At 47.6% G+C, this 22,501-nt stretch overlaps 1 protein-coding gene across 1 annotated transcript in view; it reads left to right on the plus strand.

Moving 5' to 3' along the window:
• The first annotated feature begins 13,231 nt into the window (after positions 1-13,231).
• Grin2a (glutamate receptor, ionotropic, N-methyl D-aspartate 2A) overlaps positions 13,232-22,501 on the plus strand; it is a 394,074-nt gene continuing 384,804 nt past the window's right edge. The window contains exons 1-3 of the mRNA XM_005391203.2: positions 13,232-14,101; positions 14,677-14,867; positions 16,332-16,763. Of these exons, the coding sequence (XP_005391260.1) occupies positions 16,350-16,763 (414 nt within the window). The 5' untranslated portion in view covers positions 13,232-14,101; positions 14,677-14,867; positions 16,332-16,349. The remainder of the gene's footprint in view (positions 14,102-14,676; positions 14,868-16,331; positions 16,764-22,501) is intronic.

Consider the following 22,501-nt stretch of genomic DNA (forward strand, 5'->3'; position numbering starts at 1 on the left):
TTGCAAGGCTGCTTCTTGCTTAGGTAGCAAATACCTCTGCAAATAAGGATGGGAAATTGGATTTGTTTACCTAGATATGGGGCAAGCTGTAGGCCTTCTAGGGAAAGGTGTTGGTGCAATCATATGAGGTGCAAAAGATGCTCAGGGTTCCACTCAGTAACCTAATAGGAGAGCAAGGGATTTTTTAAAAAAAAATCAGCTTTATTGAAGTATAATTGCATACATAAATAACTACATGTGTCTAATGTATATAGTTTTCTGAGTTTGGACATATACATACACCTGCAAAGCCATCACTACAATCAAGGTAATGAACACTTATCCAAGGAAAGGATTTTTGGAGTTCTCCTTATATCTAATAATCTGAGGAACTTTTGCAATGACAACAATTTGCAGTATAACAACCACTGGTGAATTCCTACAATCCTGTCTAGTGAAACTATGTATTATCTCTGATGTTCTTTTAAATTATTATTTTCTTATTCCCTTTAATGATTTGATCAATCTTCTATTCTTACATGTGGTAATCTGAGCAACTTCATTGAAGATACCAATATGTAATATAACAACCACTGTTAATCCCTATCATTTGGTTTGAAACCTTGTATCATTTTTAATATCCTTGTGTTGTTTTGTTTGTATTTTGCTATTGTTCTTTTTTGTACTATTTTCTTTAAAATAAAAACAAACAAACAAAAACCCCAAAAAAGAATGAATCATAAAAAAAGAAAGTTTCCAGCCTTGTGAACAGAGATGGTTAATTAATGTTCCTTTCAAGTTCAGCAAGAGAGCAAAGGATCATTATCTGAAAGTTTCAACTTCTGATCACCTGTGATGCAAGTGCCTGGAAAGCTTGTTAAAATTTAGTTTATCAGTTATCTCTTGCTGTATAGCACACTACTGAGTGGCTTAAAAACAACTAGGCTGTTACTGACTCTTCAGTTTGGGCAGAGTTCTGTAGGACTGTCTTTGCTGGGACAGCTCAATTGAGGAAAGGAGGATTCACTTTTGAGAAGGCTCACATGCTTGGATGCTTGTTTGTTGGGAATTCTGCCAGGGCTTTGCTGTTAAGTCTTTTCATAGGATGCCAGTGCTTCCTCAAAGCATGGTGCCTGGGATCCAATGTAAGTGTCCAGAATTGTCATTGAGTATGGCGGTGCAGGTCTGTAATCTCAGCACTGTGGAAAGCCAAAGCAGGAGGATCTCAAGTTTGAGACCAGCCTGGGCAAATTAATGATTTAGTGAGGCCCTATCGGAAAATAAAAAATAAAAAAAAGGTGGAGGATACAGTTCATTGCAAGGAGCATGGTTTCATTCCCGACTACTGCAAAAAAAAAAAAAAAAGTCAAATTACATTGTGTTTTCCTGTCTGTATCTCTACTGTGTCAGCATTGGCTGAGAGACTAAAAAAGATCCACTCATTTTCAAGAATTTATAAACTCAGTCTTTTCTTTTTTTCTGCTGTTAAGGATTGAATCCAGGCCTCACAGACACTAGGCAAGTGCTCTACCACAGAGCCACATGCCCAACCCTTAGAACCCCTTGCTGGGAGAAGTGGCAAGTTTCTAGAAGAGCATGTGGGATGGGAAACCTTTTAATGGCCAGTTTCAGAAAATACAGTCTTCCATATACAGATTCCTGTGACCTCACTGTAGACCAGCAGAATCACAATTTGTGGAGACAGAGCCTATGGACCTACATTTTAACCTGTACAGGGGAACTGCTATACGCCACTGAATTTTGTGACTCTCAAACTGGAGTTGACGTGCATTATGCACAAGACGGTGCTAACAGAGCAGCTGGATACAGGTGATTAGAAGCCAGAAAACAGGCCTTTGTCCTGGTTATGCAACTGGCTTCTTGTATGACTTTGGACAAGTAATTTATCATTTCTGAGTTCATTCTTTTTCTTCTGCTTCCTCTTTCTACCTTCCCCTTCTTCCTTCCCCCCTTTCCTCCCCTCCCCTCCTCTACTTCTCCTTCTCCCTCTCCCATTTCCTCTCTATCTCCTTCTTCTCTTTCTTCAATCCTCCTGCTTCAGTATCCCAGGTACTGGGATTACAGGCACGTGCCACTATGCCTAGCATCAGTCTTCTTCTTCTTTTTTTTGGTACCAGGAATCGAACTCATGACCTCAGGCTTGCCAGGCAAGCGCTTAGGCCTCTGAGCTATATCCCTGGCCCCATTCCTCTTATCTGTAATAAATATACAGAACTCAGGGGACAATTCTGAGGACTGATGGTGTAATGCATATGCTGGTACCTGGTGCAGAGGCAGTAGACCTTATGCTCTATTTTATTGTAATAATTATAGCTACTGTTTGTTTACAGCCCTCTCAATATCCAGGTCTGGTATTCTCCCCGCCGTCCCCGCTTCTCTCTCTCCTCTTTCTTCTTCTTCTCCTTCCTCTCTCCCTCCGCCTTCTGCAGCCTCACTGTATTGCCCAGGCTGACTTCAAACTCCCAGGTTCAAAGGGTTCTTTTGCTTCAGCCTCCTGAACAGCTGGAATTAGAGATGGACTTACCACTCTTGGCATTTATCTTGGCTTCAAGAGACTGCTGGGATCCACACTTGTGGGTACAGTTTTGGCTGCTGCCCTCTATTGGTTCAGGTTAGAATTGCAGTTCCAGGCGTTAGGGAAGAGTCGCTGGCTCCTCAGCCCCTATCCACTTGGAGAAAACCAACCAGCCTTGTGGGCGGGCAGTAGCTTCCTCACACTCTGGTGACTATGAGACTATGAGGCTCACTGCATGGAAACCAAGACCACACTCTAACTCTCTCACTTAGCTCTCGTGGGACCTTGGGTAAGTACTGTATCTAGGAAATGTGTCACTATTCTGAGCTTCCATGCCCACAATCATAGCAGGGGGGCCCCACTGCCAGTCTTGTGTGTTTACTCTGAGCAATGGGTGATCCCCAGTATTCAGCTATCTACGAACAGTTTTGGTAGATAGAGGGCTGGGTGTGTTCTGCTGTCTCCAGGAGGTCCTCAACCCCTTGCAGACAGCTAGACCTCTTTCCATTTGAGGAGACAGAGCAGCCCCTGGGGGCTCAAGGTCATGGACACATTGACTTGGCCTTGGAGACTACCTGTCTTTTGCTTTCCTTTGGAGGTGTTGCTTTAGCTAAGCCGTGCAACACCCAGGAGCCTCGGATGCACACAGATACACTTGGACCCACCCACCCACAGGGTTTATCCTGATTGTCCCCTGAGTTCTGTATATTTATTACAGATAAGAAGAATGGGGCTGGGGATATAGCTCAGAGGCCTAAGCTCTTGCCTGGCAAGCCTGAGGTCATGAGTTCGATTCCCGGTACCAAAAAAAGAAGAAGACTGATGCTAGGCATAGTGGCACGTGCCTGTAATCCCAGCACCTGGGATATTGAAGCAGGAGGATTAAAGAAGGACCCACACACCCACACACATTGCTTCTCAGCATTTTATCCCTTTCTTTATCCCTTCCTTAAATATCTCTTCCTTTCTGGTGTGTATTATGGGTACATGCCAGAAAACAAGTGAAGACCACAGTGAGGTCTCTCTGCTGCCCTTTCTACCTCCGCCATCCTGGGTTCTGCAAGCACCTATGTCTCAGCCTGCGGGCACCACCGTCACCTGTTCCATGGGTATCCTTTTAGAGATGCTTTGTTGGGGCTGGGGATTTAGCTCAGTAGCACAGCGCCTGCCTGACAAGCACAAGGTCATGAGTTTGATTCCCGGTACTGGAAAAAAAAAAAAAATAGAGACGCTCTGTGGGTTTATGAACAGGCAGGTCATTTTCACCAGAGTAGGATGCTTTCTGATTATTTTAATTTTATTTAAAATTATGTTTATTTAAAATGTATTTATTTTATTAAGTTTATTAGTTTAATAAACATCTTTTGGAATAGTTTCAGATTTTTAGAAAAATTGAAGAGATAGTACAGAGTTCCAGAGATCCTTCATCCAGCTTTCCTAATAGTGTCTTACACGACTCCAGTGCATTTGTCAAATTTGAGAAATGAACGTCGGTGCATTGCTTGTTTACAAAACCCCAGGGTTTATCCTGATTTACCTGATTTCCCACTAACTCTCTCTTTCTGTTCAGGGATTCAATTCAGAATCCTAGGTTTCATTTAACACATGTGCTTTTTTATAGACAGAAATCACAAAACATCCTTCACCTTTTTTTTTCAAAGAACAAAACAAGCAAAACAAACACCACAACAAACCCACAAACACTTCACTCAATCAAAAAAGCTGTGATGTAAGATACTACTTAGTATTTATTGAAATATTTATTAAAACACAGTCAGTCTCTGCTGGATGCTTTATCTGATTTCATTCTCACAACCTCCCTGTTCTTGTAGGCCAGGAATCTGAGGCTCTAGAAGGCAGGATGGCTTCCTTGTCTTTACACAGCTGGACAGAAGTGCAGAACTGCGGCCCGAGTCTGGCTCTGGAACCCAAGTCTTGCTTCTCTCCTTGGGTAGCTTTGCCTAATGAAGAGAAATGTTCTTATGCAATTTGGAGCTGACTGCTAGACTTGTGACAATTTATTTTGTGACTTCCCAGTACAAATGGAGTTCTTTTTTAGGAACAGTGACTCTCAGAGGGCAGAGCCAGGAATTTTAATTGGCCAAGAGGCGGCAGCGATAGCAGTGCGAGCACTGAGCAGGGGAGTCAGGAAACACTCGCTTTAATCCTAACTGGCTGTGTGACCTTGGGCATCCATCCCAGTGCTAATGAATAATAATGGCCTCTACTTGTTGATCTCTTAGTATTAGGGCTGGCTAATCTGACTTGCGCTTCTTAGCAGTGTTGCTAACAAGGCACACATATCATCCCCATTTTACAGAGGAGAAGACTGAGGTTTCAGGTGTTGAGCAACTTGCCCAAGACCACAGAGATTAGGAGATTTGAATGTGGCCAGAAGGTTCCACAGTGCTGGGGCTATAGCTCAGCAGCACAGTGCCTGGTAAGCATGAGGTCATGAGTTCAATTCCCAGTACCAAAAAAAAAAAAAAAAAAAGAGAAGGTTCCACAGTGCTTTGCCCACCACACTGATCAGGGCAAACACATATATAACATAGACATGAGTTGTAATTAATACTCATTTTCTATGTGGCACACACTTTTCCAATGTCTGCGTGTGGTCTATCGTTTAATCCCCACCATGGCACTATATAAAATCAACACAGTTGTCCCCTGGTATCCACAGAGGAAAGATGCAGGATGCTCCATGGAACCAAACTCCAAGGATGCTTTGGTCCCTTAAAGAAAACGGTGTAGCACTGGTATATAACCTGTGTATACTGTCCTGAGCACTTCAAGTCATCTCTAGGTTACTCATAATACCTCCTGCAATGCAAATGCCGTGTAAATAATTGTTATGCTGCAGTATTTAGAGAATAACGACAAGGAAAAGAGTCTGTACATGTTTAGTGCATTCACAATTTTTTTCTGTCTGTGGTTATTACTTACAGGATCAGAGGGCCGACTGTATTACTATCATCTCTATTTTTCAGATGAAATAATTGACTTTTTTATTCGTCGATGGAATCATTTCTTTTTGGTTTCGTGGTTGTGGTGTGAAAACTATTGCTTTCAGCAAAAAGGGTTAAGACAGGCTTGGACTCAGGGAAGGTCAGGCAAGGGCTGGCCTGTGCCCTTTCACTGTGGCGTCTCTGCTTTTCCACAAGAGACTGTGGGAGCTACAGGAGCGGGGAAAGGCGACTGGATCAGTGCCTCCCCCAGGCCTTCTCTGAGGCTGGAGGCGCAGGCCAGGATCCCTGGTGCTCAGGAGGTCTGGGCAGGCAGCTGCCTCCTTGGCAAGGCAGGCTCCGGCCCAAGGCTCCTAGTCACGGTGTGGCTTGTGAACTGTGTAAGGAAGGGAAGCTCTGCCAACGTGTCACCAGCCAGCACCCCGTGGACACCATCTGGGATGAACTGAGCTAAAGTCCGGGCCGACCAATGGCCGTCCCCTCTGCCCTGCAGCCACACCTTCCTGAGCACACACCAGGGCACTCAGCCCAGAGCATTGAGGCCAGCAGCGTCTCCATGGATGGTCTTCTCTAGGCCCCAAAGGACCCCATGACACAAAAATAAGGATATTACTAATGCGCATGTATTTAAGACTTTCTGTGCCTGGGTGCTATGCTAAGTGCCTTATACCTGTTGTCTCATTAATTAACTCCTTACATGCCCTGACATGGGAAGTATATACTGCACTATTATTGGTGTGATATATACTCTTTTTGGTAAGCAATACACAAAACACTATGATTATAGTTAGGGAAGCTCAGGCACAGGGAGTCAGGCTACGTGCCATGTAGCTAGTAAGTTTCAGGGGTAAGGCTCAAAGTCCATGTTTTTAAGCCTGGCTGGAAGTCATGTGTTGTGGATCCCAATCTCTGCTCACTCTGAGTGGTGGGAAATTCTGTTTGGTCCTTTGCTCTTTCTGGCCCTCAGAGCAGGCATGGGACCACTTTCCAGTGTGTTCAACAGAGTCTCTGAGCTGTGGGATGAGCTGTGGTGCAGGCGGGAATGGGGTTGAGGAAAGGACGAGGAGAAGGTGAGGAGCATCAGACACCCGAACTTGGGCACTCCTCCTCCTTAACCTGAGGTCAAAGCTTCATGTTTAGCTGCCTCCTGTGTTAGGCTTATGTGTAAGGGTTGGCTTGCAAAAGGGGTCTTGCTATTTAAGATAAGTTTGAACAGTAGGAATTGTCATCCTGACATTCTCGGACCCTAAGAACAGAGGAAAATGCCCATCAGAGAAGTGGAGCAACCTAGCCAGAGAGGCTCAGCAAATTAGCAATTAATACATTATATTAGATAATGTATTGGTACAAAATGGAGGTGCTGAGGGCCATCAAAAATGGGCTCAAATCCCAGTTCTGCCAATTGCTAGTGGTGTTCTTGGGTAGAGTCTGCTTTTAACTGGTAGACCAGGCCTGGTTTGCTACCACCAAGTGCTCTAAGTGTATAGTTAACACTTTGAGTTATTTCTATGATGGAAGAACTCAGCAACTGAGTCATTTTCCTCCCCCTCTTCACCCCCAGTCCCAAGTCTCAAGGGCACAGGGCACCCAAATATCTGTTGACTCACCCAGTTATGGTGCATACATCAGGGGTATCTGTATGGTTTGGATGTTTTTGTTTGTGTTTGAGACAGTGTCTTGTTATGTAGTTTAGGCGGGTCTTGAACTCACTATGTAGCCCAGACTGGCCTTGAACTCACAGAGATCCTCCTGCCTCAGCCTCCTGAGGGGTGGGGTTGCAGCTGTGCACCATCACGCTTGGCTTAGCATAGATCTTAAATGTCCCCCCAAAGCCCATGCATTTACAGCTTAGGTCTCAGCCTCTGTTGTTGTTGGACTAGGTGGGGCCTAGTGGAAGGAAGTTACATCATTGGATGTGCACTTAGAGAGTCTATTGGGACCTTTAGACCCTGTTTGCCCTCTCTATTTTTGCTTCCTAACTGCCATGAGGTGAGTGGCCTTGACCCTTCTCTCCCTCTGTACTTTTGCTTTCTGGCTGCCCCGAGGTGAGCCACTTCCTCAGCCATGCGCTTCTACCATGATGTGCTGTCTCACCACAGACCCAAGTGCAACAGGACCAACCTACCACAGGTTGAAACCTCCACAGGTATGAGCCTAAATAACTCCTTCCTCAGTGAAGTGTGGTGGAGCAGCTGTACTCCCACCTGTGACCCCAGAATTTAGGGATGCTGAAGCAGGAAGAGAGCAAGTTTGAGGCAAGCCTGGGCAACTTAGTGAGACCCTGTCTCAAAGTAAAATAAAAATAAAAATAAAAAAGGACTGGGGCTGTATCTCAGTGGTAGAGCACTGCTGGGTTTGAGCCTCAGTAACGAAAAATAGAAGCAAAAAACTCCAAATCCAAAGCCTTTCCTCCTTTTATCTTGCAGAAATGGAGCGCTGACTGCCTTAGCGTCCAAGAACTACCCTCTCAAGGAATAATTTGCAATGAGCTATCTGGTAATCTCTTCCACAGTTTGCATCTTGTGGAGGAGATTTTCATGGATAGGAAAAAAGTGAGGCTTGTGGTGAGAAGACCTGGAAAAGAGATGTGTGTGAGCCTTAGTAGCTGGGTGACTTCACTTCACATCTCTAGGCTCTGGTGTCCTCACCTTTAGAGAGCAGTGCTGGAGTTTGCCGATCTTCATGGGCCTTTACAGCTTCTGGAGAGCAGGCTTCGATAATCCTGGGCACAGGAAACATGACCTCTGCCCTTGGCATCCAGACTTTTCCCTGAGAGGGTTATTCAGAGCAGGACTCACGAATCAGACCCTAACTGACTCTCTCTCCCTGTGCACTCCTGAGGTGAATGCAGAGACTTTGGGAAATTGCTTGTGATGGTCTGATCTTAAGACCTTTACGGCTTTGTCCTGAGGGTGGCCCTGAGCCAGAAAGAGCTGAGTGGGAGAGAATTAGGTGGGGCCAGTGTCTCTGCAGGATGGATGGAGCATGAACCCGCTGTTGTAGATAACATCTAAAGGAGAGGTCTGGCCTCCCATGGGCACAGAGGCTGCCCGCAGTGGTGAGTGTGGACATCACTAGGGGCAGCAGTGTGGGTGGAACAGGCACGCAGAGCAGCGTTTTCCCTCAGTGCGGAATCAGCCCACCTGGTCAGGTCAGATTCCAGAGTACTGAGGGAGTCCTGTTTACTAGTGGCTGGCTGCTAAAGGTGACACACATGTTGGCTTCCTCCTCTCTGACACCCCACAGTAAAAGACTTTCACGTTAGACGGGGAGGCTCAGCCATCTCTGTCCCTCTGCCTCTTTCCTTGAACCACACACCCTTTTGTTGCTCTCACTTGGCCCAGGCCTTTCAGATTGCTGGGTGGTGTGGTCCGTGCTCCAGTGGCAGCTCTTTTGGCCCACCTGGAGGCTCCTTATAGAAAGTGCATGTGCATGCTGACAGCTTCCTGTGTTCCACTAGGGACAGCAAAGGCTGGGAGGGTAATACCTCAGGAGTGACCTTCAACCAACGTGGGATGAGGAGATAGACAAATCCCCTGGTTCCTTTGCCACCCCAACAGGGTAGGAAATGCTTGTGAGTTGGAACCCATCGGCTAAAACTGGGGAGATGGTGAAGGTTGGTCACCACTGACAAAATCAGTGCCTAGTGTGGTGTTTAGGTTACTCAGCAATCCTAACCTTCCTTTGGTTTTAACCTTGTCTCTTAGGATCCTGTCATACTGCTCTGGAATCTCTATCACCTCGTAGCATGTGGACATACTTTACACAGTAGACAGCAAGAGTTTGGGGTGTCACTACAAAGATTTCCCTGAGTCTCTTTGTCTCATAGCATGAAGATCGATTAATTTTACAGAAGCCTCATTTTCTCTGTATGTAAAAAAAGACATTGGACCAAGTCAGAATTTCTCATAAAGCAGCCAGAGAAACAACAGCTCTTTAAAATGGTAGCAGCTATCATCTGGAGTACAACAGATTGGAATGATGACTTTATTTTGGAATATTGCTGGATTAAAGTGCAATTTTTAGCTGTAGAACCTCTCAGATAATTTAATACAAAAATTCACCTTTCTTTTGGTGGTCTTTTGGAGACAGGGTCTCTCTTTGTAGTCCAGGGTGGACTTGAACTCACTATGTAGCCCAGGCTGGCCTCAAGCTTGTGGTGATCCATCTCCCTCAGCTTCCCAGATGATAGGAATACAGGCATACACTATACACCCTGCAAAAATTCACCTCAAAGAAGGCATGTCTTCAAAACAGCAAACACACCAAGCAGGATAGAATCCAAGGGTGGTTCAGATTCAAAGTGCTATAATTCTTTATCAATTTCCCTTGACAGTAGAGATATAAAGAGGAATATAATCGATGATTGGCTCATTTTAGTTCTCTCCTATAGACATGATATGCTGATTGGTCTTTAACAACTGTGCTTAAGTAGCTCAAAGCAAGTGGCAGTAATGGGGTCATTTTTAAAGTAGAGTGTTAAGAGGATAAATCAATGGGATTGAAAACAGTTTAAACAAGTTGTTGCTCAAAACCAGACTAGATATTTCAGTTACTTTAATGATGCAATGGGCGATAAAACCCATTGAAAAAATTGACAGCAAAATGGTGTTGGTTTGGGTTTTCTTTTCTTTTTTTGGGCATAATCTTGGTTGGGATAGCTGCTATGAAGAAGGCCTTTCACCTGAAACTCCCGAGTAGTAGAATCCTACTCAGCATCTCCAGATGTGTGGGGGTGGGGGAGGGGGCGGTTGGGAGGGTTTAGTTTTTCGGCACATGATGGAGAAAGTTGCTATGATCTCATGTTCACAGTTAAATGTGTGGTGAAAGTCCAAATGCTTCAGCCACCACGGCTCTCCGCGCTGGGGCAATGTCCACTCCATGTGATGTGAGCTGCCGCGACTGCCTTGGCATAGATTCTCCTTTAAGTGTCTTCTTCCTTTATTCAAAAGAATCCACACATGCTTAATCTACTGTTCTACAAATCTGGGCCTGAGTAATTCCAAGCTCTCTATACCAGTAGTTTTCATCAAAGAAGAATCTGTTTTGAGACCAGCATTTGATAGACAAGGGTGGAAGGCGCAGTAGCATCATCAAAACCATCGATGGGGTTAAAGCCAATGACCTGCAGCCTTACTCACAATAACTAAGACATGGGACCAACCTAGGAGCCCATCCATGGATGAATGGGAAAAGTAGGCTATGTGGTACATATGAAAAATGGATAGAACTGGAGAGATGATATTAAGTAAAATAAACCAGACACAGGAAGCCAAATATGGCATACTCTCTCTCATATGTGGAAGCTAAGGAAAAATTGGTCTGAATGTGGAATAGTGATTACCAGGGACTAGGAAGGGTGGAGGGCAGAGGGGATACAAACAGGTTGGATAACCAATGCACAGAGAGAAGGAGTAAGCTCTGCTGTTCCTCAGCACAGACTATATTATTCACATAAACTATTATATACTTTATGAAGACTGAGAAGGAAGAAGTTTGAGGGCTCCAAATGTAAAGAAATGATAAAGACAGAAATATTCACTATCTTGAACTGATCAGTGCATGCTGTATGAATGTGTTGAAATATTAAACATACTATTTATATGTACAATTATTACATAGTAATAAAAATTAAAACTAAATTCCCATTCTTGGCTCCACCCCTGGAGATTCTGGTGAAATAAAATGTCTACAGACATCTCAATTTTACAGAGTTCTACAGATACAACTCACATGTCCATCAATAAGCATCTAGACACACAAAATATAGTTTATGCATACAGTAGAATGCTAACAATTTAACAATTAAAAGTAAAAAACTGTCAATTGATGAAGTAGCTTGGATGCAGCTTCCAGACATCAAGTGAAAAAAGCTAGTCACCAATGAACACACAGTGTCAAATTTTTATGAAGTTCAAAAGAACACAAAAGTGTTACATAGTGTTAGAAATCAAAATTACAGTTTCTACTGAGTGGGAGTAGGGAAATTGACAATCAAAATGGTACAGGGACATTTTCTGGGGGTTATGAAAATACTATGTATGTTTTTTAGGTGATGGGCTATGTAGATGGACATAATTTTAAAACTTACAAAATGAATCCTTTTTCTTTTTAAAAACCACCCCTCCCCCAGTGCTGGGGAGCAAACCTAGGGTCTCACTAGAGTACATGAGGCAAGTACTCTGCCACTGAGGCACATCGCTAGTCTGATAAACTAAATCCTTAAGTGATGTGATGCTAATGTGTATGATCTGTACCTTATTTATTTACTGGGAGAAGGTCTCACTATGTTGCTTAGGCTGCTCTTGAACTCCTAGGGTCAAATGCTCCTGAGAAGCCAGAACTACAAGCGTGAGCCACCATACTTTGATGCTGATTTATATTTCATTTAGATGGACAGGCTAACACCCTCCAGTTGCAGTCTACTTCCGTGCTTAGGTCCAAGCTTGGTGCTCTCTACATGAGGAAGGGGCTTAACCCAGCCCAGCCCAACCAGAGCCTCAAGAATGGAATATTTCTGCATTCTCTACTTCGTGTCACACGGTCCTCCATTTTCATTTATCTTTCAGAATTCCTCCTACCATTTTTCTGTCTTTTGGGTAATAAAACCCCAGGGAACTCAACATACCACAAGCAGCTCAGTAATGAATCTGTAAGTCTCTAGGACAGTGTCCCTGTCCTATTTGTGTATCAGCAGCCATATCCACATTCCTTCAAGAAGCATCGTCTCTTCTGGGTCACTTAAAAGCCTCTTGTGTTTGAGAGCCTACTATGTGCTACACCATGTTGACGCTTTTACCAAGATTTTTGTTTTTTTCTTTTCTAAATAACTCTGATATTTTCCAGGAAATAGGTATTTTCCCTGCCACCCCCCCATTTTTCCAGATTAGTAATTGTTAAGGGATGACAAATAATGACCAAGAGCTTATTTCTTAGTTTGGTTGAATTGACACAACAAAATGTTATTAATTAGGTAGTTTATAAATCACAGAAGTTTATTTCTCACAGTTCTAGAGGCTGAAGGTCCAAGATCAAGGAGAGGTAGATTAAATTTTGGTGAAGCTCGGTGCTAGTGCGTAGACCACAACATTTGCTGGAGCCAGAGGAGAGAGGAGCTAGATACAGCCCTAAAAACTCTTTTGCGAAGGCACTAATCCCTTTCAGGTCTCAAGATCTAATCACCCTGCAAAAGCCCCTACTCCTCTTTGCCTCGGGGTTAGGCACCGGGGAAGGGGTTAAGATTTTAACACGTGAGCGAGGGGGCACAAACCTTGTGATGATAACAGATGATATTAGGCTGATCAGTGGAGCAGGCAGAGTTGGAACAATGATTGAAAAGCCTCTTAAAATTTAAGACCCTTTCTTTCCAGGGCCTGGAGGGAGAGAGGCGAAGGTAGGAATGGAGATGGAGGTAATTGTAAAGGGGGCAAACGCCCTTCCCTTGGTAATGCATCCCGGGTCCAGTCACCAGGAACCCAGCTAGTCCCAGGTTCTCTTGCTTACCCCGTCTAGTAGCTTAGAAGTGGTAACCTCAGGGAGACTTTTGTTTGGTACAACTTAGCAGACAAGAAGGAAGCAAGTGGGTAATGTAGATGTCTTTGCTTTTAGGTTTCTGGCTCTCTGAGATCAGAAGAGTGGGTTCCTATACGGGGGTGGTGAGGCATAGGGAGAAGCATCGGAGCAGACTCTCTGTGCGGGTGTGTGCGTGTCGGCGCGCCTGTGCTGGGGGGAAGATCGTCGTAGTCAGCGCGAGGCACTGGGGAGGAGGAAGCGGCCGCCGAGATCTGAATAATTGATTCTGCAGCCGCACCAGACCCGGGAGCGGGCGGGGAGCGTGGTTCCAGCACCACGGACAGCGGCGCGCGCCACCGCAGCGCCCCAGTCACCGTTCAGACACCTATCTCGGCCTTGTTCGTCGCCCTGCGCTCCGGGAGCCGGTGGCCGCGCTCCGCGCCGCCGCCTGGGGACTGCGGGGTCTGCCTCAGCCCGCCTCGGGGAGGGCGGCTGCGGGCGGAAGACGCTTTCGCCCGCCGGAGCTCCAAGCGTCTTTGGCTTGCGTGGGGGCTGCTGCGTCTTGCTGGCTAAGAACAAGTCCCTAAGTTGGCTTGGTGGGCGCCTTGCCTTCCTCTTCTTCGGAGGCGACCGCGACAGAAGCACGCCCCAGGAACCTTTGCCAGTGCCGTGAGCCAGGGCAGCCAGGCGCTCTCTGGACTCCCGCCGGGAAGTGGGGAACCGAACGCTCAGCGCGGAGCTGGCCCCACAGCCAAGGGCCCCGAGGGAGCTGCCTTCTCGCCCGCGCCTCTCTCTGCCGGGGACGGCGGGGATCCCCGGCTACACGCGCGCGCGCGCTCCCACACTCACACTCACACACACGCACACTCGCCCTCACACACACCAGTCTGAAGCGGGGCTGCGGAGAGGGCTCCCGGGCGCGCTCAGAGGACGGGGCAGCTGCCATCCAGAGTGGGGCAGGAGGCTGAGCTAGGGTTGCCGGAGCGAGAGTCGGAGAGCTTGGCCGGAGCATGGGGCCGGGTGAGCGCTGAGAGTCACGGCCGCAGCCATCAGCCCTGGAGATGACCAGGAGCGGCCACCGCTGAGAACTATGTGGAGGGAGGCTGCGGTGAGTGGTGGCGCGGGGCGCGGAACCCGGGAGGCCCCCTTGGGAAGGGGGCGGCGGGAGGCCTGGATAAGAGAGGGCGGCAGGACCGCCAGAGGGTCGCTACGTGGGAGTGATCGCACCTCCCTCGGGGATCCGGGACCGCAGGAGCCCGCGTCCTTCCCTCCCCCTTTCCTCCTGCCAGCTCGTCGCAAACTCAGCCAGCGCCCCCTCCTTCCCTCCTCTTTCTCTCCCTACCCCCCCCCCTTCAGCAGCTCCCGGTCGCAAAACTCCCAGCAGCCGGCGCCGGGGAGGTGGTAGGGGGTGAGGGTGGAGGTGCCCAGTTAGCTTCTCGTGGGTGGCCAGCCTGGGGCTCCCATTCTCCTATGCGCCCCTCAGCAGAGCTCGGGTTCTCCGCCACGGAGACTGAGTATCCGCACTGAGGGCGTCTGGGCGCGGAGCTCAGCTGCCCCTCTATGGTCGAGTCCCCAGGCGCATAGGGGGGCTGTGAGCACTGCAGACTGCAGCCTTCCCCCCACCCCCCTTTCCCCGCGCCGGTGGGCTGACCCTGACACTCCATCTGTCCCCCGCCCTGCTAGAGCCCTGCTGCAGAGCCTCCGGCTGGGATAGCCGCCCCCCGTGGGGGCGATGCGGACAGCGCGGGACAGCCAGGGGAGCGCGCGGGGGCCGCAGCATGCGGGAACCCGCTAAACCCGGTGGCTGCTGAGGCGGCCGAGATGCTCGTGCGCGCAGAGCGCCCCACTGCATCCTCGACCTTCTCCGGCTACAGGTACGTCCCAGCGGGAGATTCTGCTTTGGTGAGCCCGGGAGAAGAGAGACTCGATCAGAGGGAGAGCGGGAGAGGGATCGGGAGACAGAGGAAGCGAGATAGCGGGAGAGGGAGACCTGTGGTGAGGCTCAGGAGGAGCACCAGGGGGCGCTGCGGCTCCGCACTGGGCGATTCTCACCCAAAGAATACCAAGGCCGGTGCCTGTTCGCCCCAACTTCCCCGGGCTCCAACAGCGCCGGGCCGGAGGGGTGCGCGCCTGTACACGCGTGCACGTCGGTGCTGATATTTGCAGGCAAGAGCGGCAGCACGCTCGGCGCCGTACAGGTGTGTGCAGCGCTTGAGGACGTGTGAGGACTCCGAATGGCTGTGAACATCTCTTCGGCGCCCTGCGGAAGTGCGCAGAAAAGCGCGCGTGTCTGTGAGCGTGTGCAGCTTACTGCCCACATGCAACTAAGATCTGGCAACAGGGTTCGAAGTGGAAAGGTTAGGGAGGGGTATACAGCCCGCGTCTGTCTGAGAACTACTGGGGAGCCTACCTTTCTCCCCACGCACGTTCTTTGCCAGCTCCCACGCTCTGGCCCGCGGGGGGAAGCGCCTACTCTTCAGAATTCTGCATTGCACACGGTGTGCGCGAGAGACGGTGCGTGTGCACGCGCGTGAGTGCACGCGAGTGTGTAGGGAGCGAGTCCTGGGGCCACCTGCAGGTGAGTGAAAACCTCTTCAAGGCCCCTCCACAGAAGGTGGGGAGGGGCACGAGTTAACCCAGGCACCCAGAGCCCGGACACTCACACGAGCGTGCTCACTTCCAAGCCCTTAGGAGGGGGTACCCTGCAGGTGAGAAGCAAGGTCTGCACGAGTTGCCGCGCGTGGAGCGAGGTCTGTGGCGTACCCGGCCAGCTTGCCCCGGGTGAGGTCAGTTAACTAGCTCAGCGCGCAAGCAGGCTGCGGTGTGCGGGTGCCGCCTCCGCACGCCACGCCGGGGCTGGCCTGTAGTTCGCTCCGCGTAAGCAGGGGGCGGGGTCGGCAACTTGTTCCGCACTGCTCCTAGGGGCAAAGGGGAGCACAGAGGCTTTACTCCTCGCAGCCACGAGCCGGGTGGGGTCCATGGCTCGCTCGGCGCTCCCGGGCCGTGGTTTGCAGCTAACTTGGGGAACGAGGTGGGGGATGTGGGCAGAGTCAGGAATGGGGAAGCGGCCGGGGGTAGGGGGCCAGACCGAGGTAGGATGCGAGAATGGGCTTGGGGACAGAGGTGGAGAATTTGGTCGGATTAGATTTGTAGATGGAGCTGGAGATGGATCGAGGAATGTAGATGGCGTCGGGGATGAGGAACGGAGAGAGTGACCACCGCTGCCGGTGCTGGGGTAGGGATTGGTACCTGGCCCATAGAGCGAGGCGCAGGTCGATATTCTCCCTCCTGTGCGCCCCTTGTTCACGCCGCCCTGCCTCTCGCTCTCCACCTTGCAGGGACCGTAAGCGGCGACTATGGGAAGACTGGGCTATTGGACCTTGCTGGTGCTGCCGGCCCTACTGGTCTGGCGCGGTCCGGCGCGGTGCGCGGCGGCGGAAAAGGGTCCCCCTGCGCTGAACATTGCTGTGCTGCTGGGTCACAGTCACGACGTGACGGAGCGCGAACTTCGAAACTTGTGGGGACCGGAGCAGGCAGCGGGGCTGCCCCTGGACGTGAACGTGGTAGCGCTGCTCATGAACCGCACTGACCCCAAGAGCCTCATCACGCACGTGTGCGACCTCATGTCTGGGGCGCGCATCCACGGCTTGGTGTTTGGGGACGACACTGACCAGGAGGCTGTGGCTCAGATGCTGGATTTTATCTCCTCGCAGACTTTCATCCCCATCTTGGGCATCCACGGGGGCGCCTCAATGATCATGGCTGATAAGGTAAGACTGGGAGGGTATGGGCTGCTGGCTGGTTCTTGGACTCGCCTGGCATCTGTCTTGATGTGGAGGTGGGAGGACTTGTCTCTGGGTCGAGTGAGAACCAGGCCTCGCCTCTCCAACTGGAAGTGAAAGGAAATGCCCCTTGCCTCCATCCTGAAAGCGGAGTACTACAGTCACTTAGTTCGGTGTACCAGGAAGAATGTGGAAAGGGGTGGTGGTGGTGATGGCAGTGGAATGTTCGGAGATTTCCAAGGAGCAGTTAGCAGAGAGCCTGGGAGCACGTGGGCTAATATGAGTCATATTCCTATAATACTGATTCTACCTGATGCTTTGGGGGAAAAGTTCATTTATTTCTTTCTTGTGGTAAGTGACTAGAACTATTTTAAAAAATATTACAGGTGAGTTTATTGTGAGACAAAATGTGAAGCTTTTAGGTAAAGCACAAAAGGATAGAAAAATGTTAAGGTTCCCAGGATTGTGCAACAAGAGGACCAGAGGTCGGAGGCCCGAGGAGCCCTGGGCTGGAGAAGCACAGGTCAAACCCTTCCTCTAGGAGTGGAGAGGGGTGCCTCCAAGCTCAGAGTGCGGAGGGCTTGACATTTTTCTTACACACCCCTTGTGGGAATTGGCAGGGACTCCAAGAGCTCCAGATGGAGGAGCTGACTCCCAAAGACGGATCCTGGTCTTGAAGTTGAGTTCCGAAATGAAGGAAAGTGTGCTCAAGTCTTTTGAAGTATGATGACAGGACAAGCCTTTTTGTGAAAGTCCAGAGAGCCCTGGGTTAGAGAAAAATGGAGAGAAGTGGGGTGGCTTGAGTGAGACATCTTAAGGGCCCAGTTGGGAATTAGGCTGATGTGGAAGGTGGGAAGGAGGACCCAAGGGAGAAGTAAAATGAGGAAAGAGAAAAAAGCGGGGAACGGTTGGAGTTGTGAGTACACAGTAACTCTATGTAAGCCCGGGAAACATCTGGAGGTTGAGTGCACACATGGGTGCTGGTCTCTGCCGGGAGACCTTCTTGGAGGGTGCTCCACAGAGAGCAGGAGACATCCTAGCGGAGCACGCAGACATTTGTTACATCACTTTCCTCTGGAGGCTCTCAGAGTTTTGTGTTTATCAAACCCTGTTCTGGCTCTGCTCAGCACTTCCCACTGACTCCTTTGGGCACTGTATTAATTCTTTCAGGTCTCTTGGGCCACAGCACATTCAGCCGAAACACACAACTGATGCAGTATCTTATTAAACATTCATTTAAAATGGTTTGCCACCTAGCAGAATCCTGATGAGTGATTGAGTATTTTCTCTCAATTTTAGGGGTCACCTTTCTGTAATGAAAAGAGTAAAGAATTAGCAGAGTTCTGCCCCCAACCAATAGGCCATTTCAGAACTGAATAGGGCCTTAGAGTTTGCTGGAACATCAGGTAATTTTCCAGTGAAGTTAAGATACTTGACTAAGATCATGCAGTAGGTGATAGAGCTAAATATCTGGATTTCTGGTCCCAGGCTGTGAACTTACATTCCACCAAATCAAGCCTGTCTTTTAACTTTGTCATAGTACCCTTAATAGAGACAAGAAATCCATTGCATTATATGAAGAAGTACAGTGCATACAGGAAATCACAGCCTAGAGGGAGGAGCCAGGTTTCTCATGAAGGCGTGAACATGGAGAAAAAGAGTGCCTCTCAGCAAGGGTTGAGGGTATGCTTTTGGGATATAAATATTGATGTTAGTGCCTCTTTCCTTCCGAAGTTTTGCCTAAAGGAGCAACACCTAAAAAACAATAACAATAGTGAAAGTGAAATTTCTAGATCCACAAGGGACCAGCACAACCCAACAGAAAACAAGGTGAATTGGGGAGGGTGATTTGAGGCCGGGAGACCTGAGTAGCCTCCATCTCTCTTTCTTCAAAGTCTGAGCTGGCAGGTATGAGGAACAGGCTCTCACCTGCTGTGAACGGAGCATTGAAAAGAGAACTTTGGGAATTAAGAGAATATGGGTGAAGCCATCCTTCATTTTTGTGGGATAAAATTGCCTTATGGAGATGTGAACAAAAGCGTGACCCCACTTAAGAGTAAGAAAGAAGAAAGGAACCAGGAGATGGCTAGAGAAAGATGGAAAAGGACATATTCTGAGAAGACAAGATTAGAAGGAGATTTGAAGCACTGGAGAGGAAGAGAAAGAAGGAGCTCACTGGCTCAAAAATGGTGAAGGGAACCGAAGACTTTCCGTTATTGTTGGTGTCATCAGATTTGAAGCGATTGCCCCCTCTCTGTGGTTCTGGTGGAACTGCAGTGAGTTAAGGCAAGGGGGCAGGGCATTAAAGAAGTCGAAGGAGACAGTGTTGGGGGCATACGCTGGGTCCTATGTGTGGGATGGGCAGATGGTATTGAGAGGAGTTGGTTTAGAGGGTGGTATTTGGAGAAACCCAGATGTGTTTAAAAGGAAATTGTCTGACATGGGACCAACCTTCCCTACCATTAGTGACACAACTATTTGGCAGGCACCTTTACCACCTGTCTGCTTTAGAGCTGAACTCTTGGTAGGGCTTATTTGGCTCCAAAGAAGCAGTCACGTGATACTGCCTAAAACTGCCTTGTGTGGGTGTGCCAGCAGTGTTATGACCACAAAGTCTCAAGCTCCCTGAATTGACAAGCACCCTCAGCCTCCTCCTAAGATGGCTTTGACTTGGTAAGGTGGCCTAGAGTATCCCTGTGTTGTTTTTACTTCTAAATTGGCAGCGTGATAATGCCCATGTAGATAAGAGTAGTGGCTAGTGTGATTATCAGTGAAAGTGGAAACACACACACAGCCCCTATGTTTTCACCTCTCCCATGGCCTATACAACCCTTAAAGTAAAAGACAAAGACTTATGATTGAAATGGTGCTAAGTGGCAGATTTCTGTAGAGTCATTTAACTTACAACAGAGGTATTAATTTTTACTTGTATTGGTGTGTGGTCTGATCTTGTAATAAAATTGATTAATGTAACATTTGACATAGACAAAGTTCTAATCTTATCTGGATCTGGCCATTTTGGTTCTGTCCAGTTGAAGTAGATGTTGTTTTCAATAATAGTCTCCATTAAATCCAGTGAATGTCCTAGGCTTTGACCTTTTTGCTCAGTGTCCTGCCAGACCCATCCCCCCAACCCTCGTCTGTGATGGAAGACGCAAGGTTATGTCTATCCTCAACAGTTTCTTCTCTGGCTTTGCTTTATGTGTTAATTCTACACATACCCCTTCTCCATTACTAGAGTGAAAGTCCATTGAGGGCAAATTTTTAAAAAAAGTCTGCTCATGTGTATACCTGTATTTGAAATAATGAGTGCTGTTTCTTCATAGACACTTTGTGAAAATGATGTCTTCTCATTTTAAAAGGTATATTAAACTTTAAAGAAGAAAATGAAAATCTTGCTCCAAATTGTATCACCAAGAGTAACCACAGCTGACATTTTGGTGTACTTCTTTCTAAGCTTCATTGAGTTACAAGTTGAGGATTGTATTATATATATGTTTTTGCTTGTTGTACTTTGTACTCTGTAGGTTTCTGTAGTCAGAAGACTCAGGCTTTTCTTTAGTTCTGGAAAAACCCCAGCCACTCTCTGTTGAATATTTTCTCTGTTCCTATCTCTATTCTTTCCTTCTGGATATAGATTTATATATACATAGTAGTTTCTCAACCAATTCTCCATGAGTCCTGACTTAATTTTTTTCAGTTCTCTATCCCTGTGGGCTTTGAGACAGTTTCTTTCCAACTGTGTACTCCTGTTAACTGCCTTCCTTCATTTGTGGCCAGTCTATTGATTTGTTTATCCATCGAGCTTTTAATTTCAACAATGATATACTTTATTCCTAATGTTTACAATAGGTTCCCCCTCCCTGTTTTTTTCTAATAAATGATGTAGTGAACAATTCTTCTCATTCTGTGCATGCAAAGCCTTACTCTGTCTCTTCCAGGAGTTAATATATGCTTATTATTACACTGTTCTCCAATTGCTTTAGCCTCTTTGTTTCTTCAATCATAAATTCTTCCAGTTGTAGCATCTGTTAATTTGAGTCTTCATGTATTCTCTGATTTTCACTTGTGAACTTCTCCTCAGGGTAATTTTAGAGTTCCTTCTGCTGGCACCTGTAGGATGTAAGCTTTTAAATCACAGCTCGTGTCAATAGCTCAGTTCAGAGCTTTCTTCCAGCTCTGTGCAGCCCAAGGTGCAGGCTCAGCCTGCAGTCTCTTGTTGGTGACTTTGTGTTGCCTCTTTGATACACTCAGGGGCCTTCTTTTGGGTTGTGCGTCTTGGTTGGTGGTGGGGATGTTCCAGTGCATTCACAGCTGGAAGCATGATGCCACTGTGTTCTGTTACTTTTCCCCCTGGGGGAGCTTGGCCCCTGGTTCCCACAGTTCACATTAGACCCCTCTCCCCATGGATCACGTGGCTTTGACTTCTATTCACAATTGTACAGTCTCATCTGCTTCATTTTATTTTATTTTTTGTGGTGTTGGGGATTGACTCTAGGGCCTCATGCACACTTAAGCATGCGCTGTACTGCTGAGCCACACCCCCAGCCCGGAGTCTCACCATTTATGATCTGTGATTCTGTCATCTTATTTCCAAGCAATACTCTATAAATTTTAAAATAACTGAAGCATTCTATATAAATTCTATGTCTTAAGAGCAAAAGAAAGCATTACCAAATGTGTTCACTCTGATTTTGAGCCAGTTTCATTTCCCAACCTGCTTTCATGTTTTTCAAACTTGATTATATATTCTTGGAATTTTCCCTTGTCATTAAATAGATTTCTCAAACTTGATTCTAAATGGCTGCAGAGTGTTCTCTTTATACCACAATCATTTTAACTAATCCTCTATTTTTCCACCTCTAGTGAGAGCCATTTCGGTTTCCAATATGTGTCCTTTTTGATGCTCTGCACTGGTCTTGCCCTTTGTATTTGTTACTTGGTAAATGTTTGTTGATCAAATGACTCAAGTCACTGGCTCCCATGCCAACTTACTGCAGCTTCCAGATGAACATATCACAGTGAATGTGGTTTAAGCCATTCCATGCAGAATTTGTCCCCTAAATGCTGTGTGATTTTGTGCATGTGTTTGCCAAGTCTTTTCTCTCTAGTGGGAGATAATTACCAGCCGTCCTGGGGATTAGCATGAATTGGGGTTACATATCAAAGACTCATGGCGCACTGCCGAGGAACAGTTCATCAACAGGAGGTGGAAGTTGGTGCTCTTGTTACCCGGCAGCTCCAGAATTGGGATGTGAGTGATGAGCCTTCTAGTTAACACTGAAAGCTCATGGAAAGGGCAGACAGCAGATCTGAATGTGGGTGAAGCCCACTCAGCTCCTGATGAAGAGTGCCAGGTAGCTCCTGGGAAGTGGGGAGGACTATCTTTAGCCCTTGGATGAGGCATGTCAGCTGCGATCATCCACGCCCCCTCACCTAAGTCATCGGAGAGCAACAGGCATCCTCCCAGCAAGCATGACTAACTCTGCAAGTGGCCCTCAGGGTTCTTGGTAATTGCTTGGACTCTTGATAGCTGTGGTCTGCTGCATTTGGGTGTCTGTCTTCCCTCTGGTAGCCTTGGATAGAAAATACTGCTCTGGGTAGAGCGGTGGGGAAGAGAGAGAGAGAAAGAAAAAGGACTTGTAACGGAGAGTTGGTTGCCTCTACTAACACATCATGGAAATAGGGGTCATCATATAAATGAGAGGTTATAAGGTTATTACCTG

Source organism: Chinchilla lanigera, unplaced genomic scaffold, assembly GCF_000276665.1.
Source record: "Chinchilla lanigera isolate Chin_1 unplaced genomic scaffold, ChiLan1.0 scaffold00041, whole genome shotgun sequence".
NCBI lineage: Eukaryota > Metazoa > Chordata > Mammalia > Rodentia > Chinchillidae > Chinchilla > Chinchilla lanigera.